A 15,324-nucleotide genomic window follows, 5' to 3' on the forward strand; every position below is an offset into this window, starting at 1 on the left:
GTATTTTGATTAATCAGGTCTGTCCTTTAATTAAGATCAGGTCATAAATTGTCATCCACTATGACTGACCCTTATCATCGTTAATTCTCAAGTCAGTTGCAGATTGACTTCGTCATTGATTGCATGGTGTGATTGTTTTGTCAACTGAAAATTGCTTCCTGCTGCCAGTTATTAAATGCACATTGTGTCCAATGCATAATTGATTGTCAACATATTCATATCAGCTTGCAGTTACACCATATACAGAGTTGATGATATTTTTAGTGAAAACAATCATCAATTGTAAAATTCTGTAACATATGATTAGAAAGAATTGAGTGTTTACTTGTTACGTTTTTTGTTCAATATTTTTTTAATTGATACATCATTTTCCTGAAACACTGTAAAAAGAATGGAACCACACTCAGAAGAGTGAAGAACTTGGAGTATCAAGTATGTTTAAGTGAGCAGAAAGGTAAATGTTTTTGTGTATAACTGAACACATACACACCCTCATTCACTCACAATAATGCAACTGCACACATGAAAACACCAAGTACTTCAAATATTTAATGCAATGCAATGCAGTAGAATTTATTTTCATCTCACAGAAAAAAAGAACTTCAACAAGTGTGTGAGGGATGCTGTACAAATGACACCCCCAATGATTTCTGATCACAAAGTATAAAGTGATAGAGATTAGGATATATAAAGTAATAAGAAATACTTATCCATATAAACACATTCATTCCTTATTCAAAAGCAAACACATCATCATGCTTAAACATCATACTAGTACCCTCCTCCCCTGAGCAATTTATGTTGTAGAAATAAATATTAAATTTATGAAAGGTCATTCAAAATGGGAAATCTGCTGGTTTATTTTAAACCTTGTTAGAATGTTGTTCTATTTGATACCGTATATGAAGTTGTCTTCTGAAACATTCAGAGTTTAAAAGCATTATCTTATGTCAAGCATTTATAAATGAAACATTTGTAAAGGACGATGGAAGATACAAAATGTCATGAAAGTATTCTGTTGATGATTAATAAGATAAATATGTTTTTATCGTTTTATCCAATAGCTAAATAGACTCCAAAATGTACTAGAAATTGTTTATTGTCGCCATTAGAAAGGTATGTTTTGAGTCTACCTTTGTAGCAAATGTGAAACTGTCACCAACGTCTTGTTGGCTGTCTGCCTTGTGCATGTCTTGAGAATGGATCCGTGTGATCATATGACATCACGCTGCATCAGTGATGAATTTGGATGTCATGTATCCCGCCTTATGGTGTTTCTCCAGAGGTGAAATGTGTTGGTGAAGAATAACTCTTTTTATGGATGTGCAACTTCTTCCTTTCAGTAGATGCAGCGTTTCAGTGTAGATCCTAACACTGAATAGATCTCCACCGAAATGTTACTTTCACTGCAAGAAGGAAATTGTTTATCCATAATAAGTGTTCTTGTTCATGCCAGCTTCTTAGGAAGTTGTGTTGGTATTTGACATGCATCTTGAGTAACTTGAAGTGAGGTGAAGTGGGGTTTAGCGTCGCACTTAATAATATTTTGCACATATGATGACGTGCATGTGGGTGTGTGTGTAGCTGTTGGTTCTAGTCCAGACTTCATCTGGTTTTATAGTGCCAGAGATACCATGCCACAGTTAAGCATGAATACCCCACTCACACACATTATGCTGACTCACAGTCGACCAGTCCTTGTTGTACCCATTAATGCCATGTGCCTGTCAAGGACCAACACTTAGTACCATATTTTAACCTCTTTTGGTATGATGCGGCCGGGTATGAAACCTGCAAGCTTCACTGGATTCTCTGGTTGTGACTCAGTTATTTACAGACCTCCACAAAGTAGCTGTGTCCTTTGGTGCAGTGTTAGATGTGTCTTTTGATGCTGTGTGTCTTGTGGTGCCATGTCAGGAATCTTGTCATTGTATCGTATATATAGCCATGTGATCTGACCTTGTGATGTAAACAGTACATGATCAGGATCTGCTCGGCATGCCCCGGTGACACAGAAAACAAAGCTCTCATCGTCCTCCATGTTTATTGATGAAGTCAGTGACCTAGACAGGACAAGTCTAGCGTGACTTCTGTAGTTCCTGCACTGTAACTATACCTTGTCTCCCGACGCGACATCATGACAATCACACAGAATAATGGATTGTAATGTGGGTGTCATGTTATCCTGGTTCAATCACTGGTACACTGGAATTATTGTTTCGTCATGCAAATCATGCGTCCTGTGTCACATGCTCTGTGTGACAGCTGAGTGACAGGGATTAATGTTTCAAAAGAAACTGTTCTTGGCATCTGTGTAAATACTGACAGATGTGAATCAAGTGCAGCATGGATGTTTGGATTTTATTTACCGAAGGGGTGTCTGGTAGCCTAGTGGCTAAATCATTCGCTGGTCACGACTCAAAGCCCTGGGTTCGATTCATCACAGGGGTGCAATGTGTGAAGCCCATTTCTGGTAATTTCTATCGCTGGAATGTTGCTGAAAGCTGTGTAAAACCATGTTCACTCTCTAAGAAACTGATATTCCAGGAGAATCAGCCATGTCTCATGTTACAAAAATACAGTGTCTCACGATGTCTCTTTTGTTTACAGTTGCCATACATGCTGTGACCCGTGACCACCAAGATGACCAGTCTGTGCCCAGGCCCGTTGTTCACCACCCCGGGGCTCAACCAGTACTCCACCCCCAGCTCACGTACCTCCACCCCCTCAGATATAGACAAGCGCTTTACCCGGTAGGAAATATCTTATACTTTGCAAAAATATGACTTAACTCCTTATAATCATTTTCTTCTTAAAACAGATATTGCAGGACTTTCTTGTACAGAATACAAGATACAGCGATAAAAGGTAGGCTTGAATTATTGTCAGTAGTGTATTTTTTTTATGACAGTACATGTTTCAAAAAATGTCAAATTGAGTACGAATAATAAACACTAAAACTAGTTTTGATGATTTTTAGTTCAGATTGAGGGATATTACTGTGACCATTGACACAGGAAAAACCAATTAAAAAACCTTCCTCATAAAGGATATCATGTAGCTATTGATGAAGAAAAAACTATCCCCAAAGTACTCCATCCCCAAGATGGAGAGTTGCATTACTAACAGTGAAATATACTGTGAACCATCATTATATAAAAATATATTTATGTACAACATACATCATTATGACTGAAATACATTATCCCAGATAACTTTCTGCCATTTTGATAAAATATGTGGTGTTTTGTGTGAGAATGCCTTACTTGATAATGGTTTCCATGATATTCACTTGGCATTTTGGAGTTTTTTCCTTCCCTATAGATAAATGTTAGACACAGGTTGGTCGTTAATAATGTATGCCTTGAATATTGGTATGTGACTGTCACTTCCATTCACTGAACTTAGTGCTTCTTTCGGTATTATTGACTTTACATAGTGCATGTCTGTCCTGTCAAATATTTAGGTTTAATAGTATCAAATTAAACAGAAACATGATGAGTCATATTTCATTTCTTTCAGTGTGACATGGGTAACGGGAGCAAGAATTTTATTTTTTTTATCTTGTATGATTTTATCTATAAACTGATGTGATTGATGAGCTTGTCTGCAACATGGATGTCTAGTCATACTGAGAACTCACAGTCCTTCGTTTGAGTGACAATTTACTGAGATGAGTTGCTTCCCTTGGTTTGATGAGGATCTACTGGCAGTTGGTTAATTATGCTAATACACTGTGATGTATATTTTAAGAGGTAACATATGCTTGTGTGTTCTATGTGCTAGGGATTAGGTGCTTGTTAGCATGGGTTCGAATCATGGATGGGACTAAACCTAAAAGGACTAATATCTGTACTTTACTGGGAAAGTGTAATCCCCCCCAAAAAACATATTACATCTGACCAGTTTCTAAGCAGCATTGTGTGTTCATATTTTAAAATGGGTAAAGATTAACTTGCATAACAACACACATTGTGATGTAGGCATATTTTTCTGGCTACCTGATTGGTCTAGAGGCGGTCATGTGACCGTCAACAGAAGAGCTATTATTGACTCCAACCCAGGTCCAATAGGTAGCCGGAAAAATATGCTTACATAATATTGTGACTGAGAACAAATATTGCTTTTCAGGGGTACATAAAAACAGGTATTGACCTCATTACCAGTCAATGATTGTATAATATTATGGTTTATCTTGGCTACAAGAGAATGAGTGAGCAATATTGCAGCAATATTGTGATGAGAAGCTACAAGATTGGTTGCATTAAAATGCAGTACTCAGCAACATTCAATTATATGGCTGCAGTCTTTAAATAATTGAGCCTGGACCAGACAATCCAGTGATCAACATCATGAACATCAATCTATGCAATTAGGATACAGTGACATGTGCCAACCAGGTCAACTGATTCCTTTAGTTGCCTCTTAAGATGAGTTGCTTGAAGACCAATTCTATCAAGGGATCTTCACAGGCCTGAAGCTATGGGTTACCCATGTAGGTACATTGTCATTTAGGATTTTTTGTCAATATTCCTACATATCATGGCAACCTATAAGTCACCGAGTCTGATCAGACAATCCACTGGTTTATTACAAATAGCTGCTTGTGCTGACCGATTACGATGCAACAGTGTCAGCTAAGTAATGATGCCAATACAACAAGTTTTTGTCTCGTACGACAATCAGCAGAGTACTTGGTATATATTCTAATCCGTCTCCTTGGTAGCATAGTACTCATGGCTCTGCTGTACCCAACAACGTAGGAGGGCACTTATCCCCACCACGACCTCTATTGTGTCAGCTGGCTCTCCCCCTAGAAACATTCAAAGTTGATAGATTAGGTAATGTAAATGTTCGTTTGGTGAATGGTCTGGGAACTCAGATAACCTACATACAATGTTTGAAATAGACTTACATGAATCCAGTATTTGAAGGAAGTCTTCTCATGACTGGAGTTAGGAATGAGTAAGTGATTTGGGGGAATCGAACCTGGGTCATCACCATGATGAGTAAACGCTTTAACCTCCTCTACTGCCCTAATGTCTTTTGCCTTTTGGAAGGTAACAGGAAGATGTTGTGATAGTCAAAACCAACATGGTGGTCCTTACATTTAAATGAATTGCCACAAAATACTTCAGTGACCTCAGAACCCAAATACTTAGTCTGTGTTTTGTTTATCCCATGGTGAAAATTGTAGTTTGAACAGTGACGATTTTGTCAGATAAATCTGCACAATACTCCACATCATGTCATGTGGAGGCTAGTCTAGCAGACTGAGATGGTGTTCAGTACACCTTGCTGGTTGTCTAGCAGACTGAGATGGTGTTCAGTACACCTTGCTGGTTGTCTAGCAGACAGAGATGGTGTTCAGTACACCTTGCTGGTTGTCTAGCAGACAGAGATGGTGTTCAGTACACCTTGCTGGTTGTCTAGCAGACTGATATGGTGTTCAGTACACCTTGCTGGTTGTCTAGCAGACAGAGATGGTGTTCAGTACACCTTGCTGGTTGTCTAGCAGACTGAGATGGTGTTCAGTACACCTTGCTGGTTGTCTAGCAGACTGAGATGGTGTTCAGTACACCTTGCTGGTTGTCTAGCAGACTGAGATGGTGTTCAGTACACCTTGCTGGTTGTCTAGCAGACTGAGATGGTGTTCAGGACACCTTGTTGGTTGTACAAGTAGACTGAACTGGTGTTCAGGACACCTTGTTGGTTGTGTAAGTAGACTGAGTTGGTGTTCAGAACACCTTGTTGGTTGTACAAGGAGACTGAGATGGTGTTCAGTACACCTTGTTGGTTGTACAAGGAGACTGAGGTGGTGTTCAGTACACCTTGCTGGTTGTACAAGTAGACTGAGGTGGTGTTCAGTACACTTTGCTGGTTGTACAAGTAGACTGAGGTGGTGTTCAGTACACCTAGGTGGTTGTAGGAGCAGACTAAGGTGGTGTTCAGTACACCTAGCTGGTTGTAGGAGCAGACTAGGGTGGTGTTCAGTACACCTAGCTTGTTGTAGGAGCAGACTAAGGTGGTGTTCAGTACATCTTGCTGGTTGTACAAGTAGACTAAGGTGGTGTTCAGTACACTTTGCTGGTTGTACAAGTAAACTGAGGTGGTGTTCAGTACACCTAGCTGGTTGTACAAGTAGACTGAGATGGTGTTCAGTACACCTAGCTGCTTGCTGGAGTACACCATGATGGTTGTTGGAACTGACTCAAATGGTATCCAGTCCAGCGACATGGTTGGGTGACCTCTGGATTAACAAGGCTAATCTCTACACGATTATCACATTCCAATCAATAAACAGGGTTGTCGGAATGTGTGATATTTGATAAGAGGACTCATTAAACTGGCTGTAAATGGCTTCCCAAGATAACTCAAGCTGTGCTAAAGGGGAAGTCACAGTTTGCAAGGGGTCATTATTACCACAATCATCCAATTGACAAAAATATACCGAAATCTACTTTAAAATATAGACTGGCTACCTACAATTGCTGAAAAACATGACGTCATGAAAGAAAAGTGATGTCATAGCATTGTTCATGATCGACATATTGTCACCATGAGAAGGTGATATATTGCCCTTGGGCATCGTATAAAAACTATGAATGTCAATATTTTTGCCCTTGTGTGTAATAAAAAATGATATTTTCCAAAAATGACACCTTTTTCCAAATATGGGGTTCTTTCCACCAAGTTTGTCTTCAAAATAGAAAGTGAATCAAATTTTAGCTTAAAATTGCATGATAAAAACAAGTCAGGTGTTTTTACTGAATACAGGTTTCTTTTGATGAGCAGTTATAAATGTAATGGTTACTTGGGTACATAAATTCTTCTGGGATATTGTTGAACTAAAAAACTTTGATCAGAAGATACTGAACTGTTAGACAATTTGGATCAGACAATGTTTTCATCTAATCTTATTCCATTCACTATTAAACATTAATGGAGTCCGTGAAATCAGTTTACTTTGTTGGCAGAATTATCAGATTCACGATGAATTGTGAGTTGAATTAAAACTGGTTGGTATCACATTTCATTCGTTCATCCAACTTTGTATTTAGTTGTTTAAAATGTCATGGTTCATTCATTCATTGAATGGAAACTATTTGGAAAAATCCATCCTTTTGACCTAACTGGAAAAGCAAATAAAATCACATTAATTCATTCATGGAATTCACAACCATTAGGACAAATCATTTACACGTACACTGTTTGCATCTGATTTAATGTATTAATCAGCTATTGAATACAGTTTATAAAAAATGGGTTAATTCATTCACTGAATTGATCAAAAAACTGTTGGAACAAATCTTTTCCACTTTTGCTTCTGATTTCATTTATTGGCCAGCTATTGAACAGAGTTGATAAAGATATCAGGTAAATTCATTCTTTGAAGTAAAACTTAGTTAAGAGTATGAGCCCAAGGGATGCATGAGTAAATGAATACAATCCACAGGAAATTATTTTTTGTTAATAGTCAAATTGAGGCGGCGTAGTGTTTCAATTAATAAAACACTGGAATGGACTCTATCAATAGATTGCCATTTATGCTTTTTGTGCTCAAAAACAATGAAAAGTGAACCAGGTTATTCTGCTGGCAGTCAAGTACTCAACAAAGGGATTGGTAGCGGGAGAATTGGTTTGATTGCGGAAACGAAGGAATCTGTCGATAATTATGGTCACTGTGTAATTTCTCTGGCAAATTGATCGATATCCATGTCAAACAAAGTTATTGCCCCTGTTCGATTTCATGCAATTATACAATCAATCAGCCTTGGTGGGAAAATAGTAGAAAATTATTTGCCAGCAAAATATGCCATCACTTCCAATTTCCTAGCGTCAATTTCACCTTGTCGATATCAATCACTTCACAATGATTGATCATGGTGTGGGTAGCTGTACTTGTTTAAAGACACTTTAACTTGAAGCATATCAGCGATCATCTGTACATTAAGTTTCGAGTTTTTTACAATGCTGTAAGGGATCCTTTAGCAAATGGTCAATATTTGTTAGTCTGTTTTGTTCATTGACAATTTCATGATAATTCTATATGATCTTTGAAATTTGATATAATTTGTAATCTTAGTAATAAACAGAGAAAGGATATAATGTTGAAAGGTATTGAGCATTTATTTGTGATTATTGTGAACTTATTTATAGAAAATTAAAAGATCATAAAAGTTCTGTCTATGATTGAGGTGTTGCTCTGACCAATATTGTTCAAGGTGGCTTAGTGATCACAAACTTACATTCATTGACATAATCAGTTTTCATTCATGCTAGGGCTTGGAGCTCTAGATAATTAGCGCATCTATGTAAAACTTGTAAACTAAATCTAAAGTTGTTTGGTTACATTATATGCAACCTCTGAAGATCCAGGGTAGAGTTAGTCCTCAGCAATTGAGTGGTCAGACTTTTTCACACGTCATTGTGTAGGTCGATGTTCATGCTGTTGATCACTAGATTGTTTGATCTAGACTTGCTTATTTGCAGACCACAGTGGTATAGCTGGATTATTGCAGATGGGGCAGTATACAACAAACAAACAAACAACACAAAACAATGTGCTAGAAGACACTTTATGACTCACCAAAGTGTAACATATCAGAGTGTGTAATGACTAAGGTAACTATTGCAGGGGAAACAGCTATTTCGGTAGCGATAGTTTTTTTTCTCCATGAATTGTCTCATTTGACGTAATTTCCCTAAAGAATGTATAGTTTATATGAAAGAAAAACAAGTTGAAGTAGTTTATCTCTTTTCTTGATTGACAAGAAACTTGAAACTCAGATCAAAAACATAAAACTATTGTTATTCAAAATTTCAGACTCTGTGTCGCATGTCGTGTGCGCCTTTATGTTTGTTAGGAGAAAACAGAGGCAGATAACACTAAATCAAAGTGAACAAATCTGGTACTTCAAGTATTTTGCTCTGCAAATTTACGAAAGGAAGTCAATTACTGAACTATCAATGGTCACACATACGACCGATGCATCAATATGTTTTCATTTCTACCTTTGATTAATTGCTTTTCGAAACACAGCAATTGCAATCCATTGATATTTCAATGCATCGTTCAACAGCACTAGTAAATTAGGGCAATGGGGTAGCATAGTGATGCAAGCATTTGCTCATAGCACCAAAGACCAGGATTTGATTCCCCACATAAGTACAATGTGTGAAGCCCATTTCTGGTTTCCCCCAGCTTGATATTGTGGGAATGTTGCTAAAAGCAGCATAAAACCTTCAGGGCAAAATGAGGACGGAGGGGAGCACCCGCCATCTAGATCCACCCATGATTTTTTTCTTTTGCATTTTTTTGTCACTGACACAAACCCTCACGCACATATTCTTCTTGGATGTTAAATGGCGTGGAAATAGGTTTTTTTTGTGATGTTTCATCTTTGCTTTATAAACAGGGATTGTTCGATATTTTTATACTACCAGCAGTGGATGTAATGCTAACGTGATAATACTTAATGATTGAAGCATTATCTGGAGTGTTATCCACCAACTCGGAGGTTTAACAAAAGATTAATCTTCATATTTAATCAAGCATTACTCAATGCTGATAACATGTGTCAGTGGTGATTGCTTGAGTATGTTTGTAGTGATTGTCTGACAGCAAATGATTAGACAGGAAGTCAAATGTCAAATGTGTTAAGTGGCAACTGGTGCAAAAACATCTTAGCATCTAGGATCATAAGTCCTTGTAAAGTATGCAGTGACCTTAGGGCTGAGATCACTTTGTACTGAGATCACACAGCAACAGAAGTGTGATGTAAACAGACTTACAATTCTTTCCACAAAATTTTCAATGATTCTACAATGATTGTAAGCCTATGTTAAATTGGGGTCCAGGTTGTTTACCCACCTGATTGGATCGTCCACAATGTGACGGTTTCTAGAAGAGCAGTGCAGGAATGAGTGAATTTAGTTTTATGCCACACTCAGCAGAAGTCTCGCAGTATTCCAACTATATGGCAGCGGTCTGTGAATAATCAAGTCTGGACCAGAGAATGCAGTGATCAACATCATGAACATCGTTCTACACAGTTGGGATACAATGGCGTGTTACTAAGTCAACATTTCTGACCACGTGATCACGTTAGTCACCTCATAAGACAAGACAGTTTCTTGAATGTGTGTAAAAAAAGAGGAGGATGATATCCCTTTTATTGCATGTTGTCGAGAACAGCAGGAATCTCTCTCTGAAAACAAGAATTCTTGCCACCTTTCAATGCAGTTTTGAATTAAAGAACTGGATCACAGGCCTGTTTTAGGAAAATGCACTGGAATAAACCAGCACATAAGTGTCCGGTTGTCACACCAAAGAAAGGGTTGGCTTTTTATACACTCATATCAATCACAACTCACTTTCCCTTTTCAAATTATCTAACAGATTAAACTTAGCAACACAAATGATGCAGAGATACTGAAAGAGGTAGAATTCGAAGGATTCCTTGCATTGAATGGCGTCCGATTGTCACACCCAAGACAGAAGTTTGATTACCCAAATGAGTTTCATGTATGAAGCCCACTTCTGGTGTCTCCTGCCATGATCTTGCTGGAATGTTGCTAAAACATAAAACTATGTAGTCACTCACTGTTTTAAGGTAAACAAGAATTAAAAAGTCCAGCTATTTCTGAGTGCAGTTTGGCGCATGTTACTTTCTGCAGACTTACTTGCTCCATTGTAGTAACTTTTTGATGGTAAACCTCAAAGCTCCATGTTTATATAATGTGTTGATCAATCATTGATCTTATGTGCTCTTGTGACTTCACAATTTAGTTCATACAAAATGATTTCTGCCTTCAAACAATCTTCATAAATGATGCCTGACAATGGCATATTGTTGTTCAGTAACTACTGTGACTTTGTGAGTTTCATAGATGTTTGAACTAAGTTTTGTTACGTCTGCTTGATCTCCAAAGTCAAATTTAACTTGTGTATGGTTTGAATAAGCAACCCACTTTGTCAGTTATCTTAGAGCAGCCGCTATTTAGATGGTGTATTGAACTGGCAGACTGTAACGACAAAAGTTGTAAATAACGTTCTAAGTCATTGCTGAACAATCCTGTTAGTTGTGTGTATTGAAGACAGGGATGGCTGGGTAGCTTAGTGGTTATAGCTTGTCACCCAGCAGAGTTAGGTTTGATTCCAAACATGGGTACAATCTGCGAAGTCCATTTCTGGTGTCCCCTGCTGTGATATTGCAGGAATATTGCTAAAAGTGGCAAAAGACTAAACTCACTCACTCATGCACTCACTCACCCACTCACTCACTCACTCACTCACGCAGGCACGCACACACTCACTCACTCACTCACTCTACATCCATGGGTTTAGCATTCAGTGCAGCTTTGCAGCAAGGCAGTTTAATAGGTAAGTACAGATTTTGTTTTTGTCCTTCTATTTACTACCAACTGCTGAGGTCACAGGGCATTTTTTGTTTGTTCTAATCAGACTTAGTCCAGGCCTCTCTGCTGACAGTTTAAAAGTCAATAAGGATTTTTGTGATATAGTAATGTCACTGTGTATATTAAGGTACTTCTAAATCAACTCCCTACCTAGTGTGCTGGTGCTGGTTGATAGTTCCCATGGCGATGACCAGTACCATGCTAGATTTCACTTTTCAAAAGGCTGTCGATGACTGTGTGTGTATTCATTACAGTATTGACAGGAGTTAAGAGCTTCTGCCCTGAGCATGAATTATAAACTGATCTCGTATCTCATGGCAAATATTTGCACTTGGGTAGTAATATCTTTGGAGAGAGTTTAATTTTTTCTAAGAACTTTCTTGTTTATTATGTTGTGAAACATCCATCAATACACAGGATATGTGAGGGCAGTGGGTTAGCTGAGACGTTAGAGTGTTCAATCATCACGCCAAAGACCCAGGTTTGATTCCCCACTAGGGCACAAAGCTTGAAGCCCATTTCTGGTGTACAAAGCCATACTCTCTTGCTCTGTGCTGCTACAGTCAATCATGAATGATATTTTCTTGTTTTAAACTCCTTTTTAGTCACAGACTCGATTATTTACAGACTACCATCATATAGGTGGATAATTGTTGACTTCTGCTTCATAATAAAAACTTTAAACTTATCAAAAAGTGAATGGTCATGAATAACAGTTTGGTGTTATGAGTTATGGAAGATTATTATGTCTACGTAGAATACATAGCTTCATGTTGAAGTGTTCGTGTTACAGTCAACTCCCTCAGTATGGTTATGGTCTCTACATGTTTTGACAACCTGGGGCCTCGTCCACAAAGTGTTCATACACCTATGATATACTTATGATAGCTTGTAATAGCCCCTGTTTTATAATCATTTCTCTGACAATTCATATGAACTCACATGTAGCTCTCTCTTTATGTTGTTTGCATATGTTGAGAAGAAGGGTAGTTCAATGGTTAATGTACTGTGCAGTAATGTCAGATCCAATTTTGATTCCCCACATTCGATCAGCATGTGCATCAGTGACAAATCCTGGTAAAACCATCTTCACTTTCTCACCATGAGAATTTAAGAATCAGATATTTAGTTAAACACAAAAACAATAAACTGATTCAAACCATTTTTTTTCAATTTTCCTGAATGTGCTGAAACTAGAATCAATTTCATATTCCAGTGTTTCTTTTGATTATTTTTGTATTCTTTATATCTATCAGTAAACACTTTTTCAGTTCATGTTTGTCCAAGAAGCAACTTTGGAGACTGTAAGTTGATAGAATAAGGAGACAAGCCACTTAAATTCTGCAAAAACAAGCACACTGATAAATAAACCAATAATCTATTCCCATCCATTAATGGTGGCAAATCTCTAGACAACTTCCATGTCCAATCTGATCGATGGAAAGGCAAGTTACCGGAATTATTTCAAGTGACGTACAAATGATTATCAATTATCAAAACAATTCTTGTTACCATGGCGATGATAATTGCAGGTTTCATGCCATGTTCTGGAGCTTTCTATTAAGTTTTGGAAGTAACATGATCCTTATGTCCATAGGGTTCCACTTTGAAAAGATCCAAGACACATCCTGAATGTTTATACAATCGATTAAACTTGATAGTTATTTCATGACGGTGTAAGCAACATTTGGAGAGCCCTGTACAGACAGTCTGTTCAGAGCAGTTCTAAAGCTGTATTCTCAACAAATAAAATGTCAAGAAGTCTTAGCTATGTATACAACTGTATGTCATTGAAGCTATTTACTATTGCATGATCTATGTACAGTTGCTTTGATAGAGCTTGGGGTGTAGGACGTCCTACAAAAGGACATGAGGACTGATGTGTTTGATTTTGTATGAACTGGGAGTGAAATGAATAGGCAGACGGAAAATGATGACGTTTGAACTTTAAACAATTTACTAGTTCTGAAAACGACTGGTACACAGGCCTTGACCTTGGAGTATGTGTTTATGAGTTATTCTCAATGTTAAGATACCTGCTTATCCTTCCATGAAATAACATGAGATAATGGTCTGTTTTGCGGGATCTACGTAATTTGAGAAGTGAGAAAAACTACAGAAATTGTAAAGTCTTTAGAAATGTTCATACAAAATAGAACTGGAACTGAAGAGTTGGAAGAATTACATAGGTCCTTGTCATGTGCTGTGATCACAGTCTTAAATTGATTCTTCTTGCACAACAATCCATTTTTTCCCCATCCTTGTGGCACACTTATTAACACAGGAACATTTAAAAAATAATGGTACTTACTTGCAAAATGTTTTTTGCTTATCATTGTGTCCCAAAATATTTCCATTGATATTAAAAATGTTTCCCCAAATGTTTCCTCAAATAGGCATTCGCAGCCTCCATTGATTACTGTGTGGTATTAGTAGCTGCTCAGTACGTTTTTAAAGCTGGTTGATAAATCACACTGAAGACCTGGGTTTGATTCCCCACATGGGTAGTGCAATGTGTGAAGCCCATTTTTGTGTCTCCCACCATGATATATTTGGATTATTGCTAAAAGCAACTAAAACTATACTCAATCATTCACTCATTCCTAAATATGCTGAAAGATGCCTTATCAATTTTGCTCATTCTCTGTGTGATGATCTGAGCAAACCCTCTGAAATAGTGAACATGGTGTAAACCTTCACCTGGGGAATGTATAAAATATCCACAAAAATCTCATTACTCTTATACATTTATTTTTTGTTTCATTCCAAACTTGCTGATAATATTCAGTTTTGATTCCTAGAAATTGGCCATGTTTGCCTGAATGCAAAACTTGCTTGTTTGTAGAATTTAGGTATTTTTAAGTTTAAATAATGGATAATAGACTTAGAATTTAGTTCAGCTGACACAGCCTGCAATGGAACTGGTCCCAGGTCTTCACTGCTGGGAGGTTTCACATCAGAGTAAAAAATCTGCTAATGGGATAGGATCTCTGAATGGATTAATGGATTAAGTGCGATGATATAGATGTGGAGTATCTTGGCGATCACTGAACATGCAGATCAATGCGTCCCTGTACTCTCCTGTTCTGATAGTTTCTCACGAACTAGCCAGGAAGTTCATATCTACAAATATGGTCAATGTTGACTATTGCAAGCTCCGTCCATCCTCATCAATATCTGGCCCTGATCAGGAGGGAAAGATTCTGTTTGATGACTGTTGGCTGTAGTGTTGGATGTGTGTGTTAATTGATAGGAGCATGTGAAACTGGGTTAGAATTGGTCCTCAGCAACCTATGCTTGTCATAAGAGGAGACTTAAATGGTAGGGTCGCTGACTGGGCTGATACATGTCATCATATCCCAGTTGCGTAGACCAATTCTCATCTTTTAAACACTAGATTGTCTGGTCAATAGATTCCCATAATGTAGCTGGAATACTGCTGAGAATGGTGTAAAACCAAACTCACTCAATATCCAATGGAGGCACAGCATGCGGACTACCAGTCTTGTTTTATCTGAGCACCAGGCTTGTTTAATGTGGTTGCCAGGTTGACTTCATATGTCGACATTTAATCATACTGATCACTGGATTATCTGGTCCAGATTCAATTATTTATTGGCATCTATATAGCTGGAATACTGCCGAGTGCTTCATCAATCAATCATTCAATCTCACTGAGGCTCATTTTCAATTTGAAGTTGTTTGTTTCTATCAAAATTATATACCAGTGCATTTCGAGATGCCATACTGATACCCCTGAACTCTGAATGGACCCTTCCCCTGGTTACCTATTTCCAGGGAGTACACTACCAATTCCATCCCAGTTTCCAATCATTTAGATGATGGATAATGCAATCAGTCAGGCAAGGAAGTCTTCGTAAATCAATCAATAATGTTTTGACA

The 15,324-nt window shown here is 37.8% G+C and overlaps 1 protein-coding gene across 2 annotated transcripts in view; it reads left to right on the plus strand.

Annotated features, from left to right (window-relative positions):
- The window catches only part of LOC137297879 (dentin sialophosphoprotein-like), a 45,065-nt gene that overhangs the window by 6,422 nt on the left and 23,319 nt on the right, over positions 1-15,324 (plus strand). Inside the window, exons 1-2 of one of the 2 annotated variants that reach the window (XM_067829854.1) lie at positions 2,395-2,473; positions 2,611-2,753. In XM_067829854.1, coding sequence (XP_067685955.1) covers positions 2,644-2,753 — 110 coding nt within the window. In that variant the 5' untranslated portion in view covers positions 2,395-2,473; positions 2,611-2,643. Of the gene's footprint in view, positions 1-2,394; positions 2,474-2,610; positions 2,754-15,324 lie in introns of those variants that run through there. The other variant, XM_067829862.1, reaches the window with a different exon arrangement.

This window comes from Haliotis asinina, chromosome 1 (genome assembly GCF_037392515.1).
Source record: "Haliotis asinina isolate JCU_RB_2024 chromosome 1, JCU_Hal_asi_v2, whole genome shotgun sequence".
NCBI lineage: Eukaryota > Metazoa > Mollusca > Gastropoda > Lepetellida > Haliotidae > Haliotis > Haliotis asinina.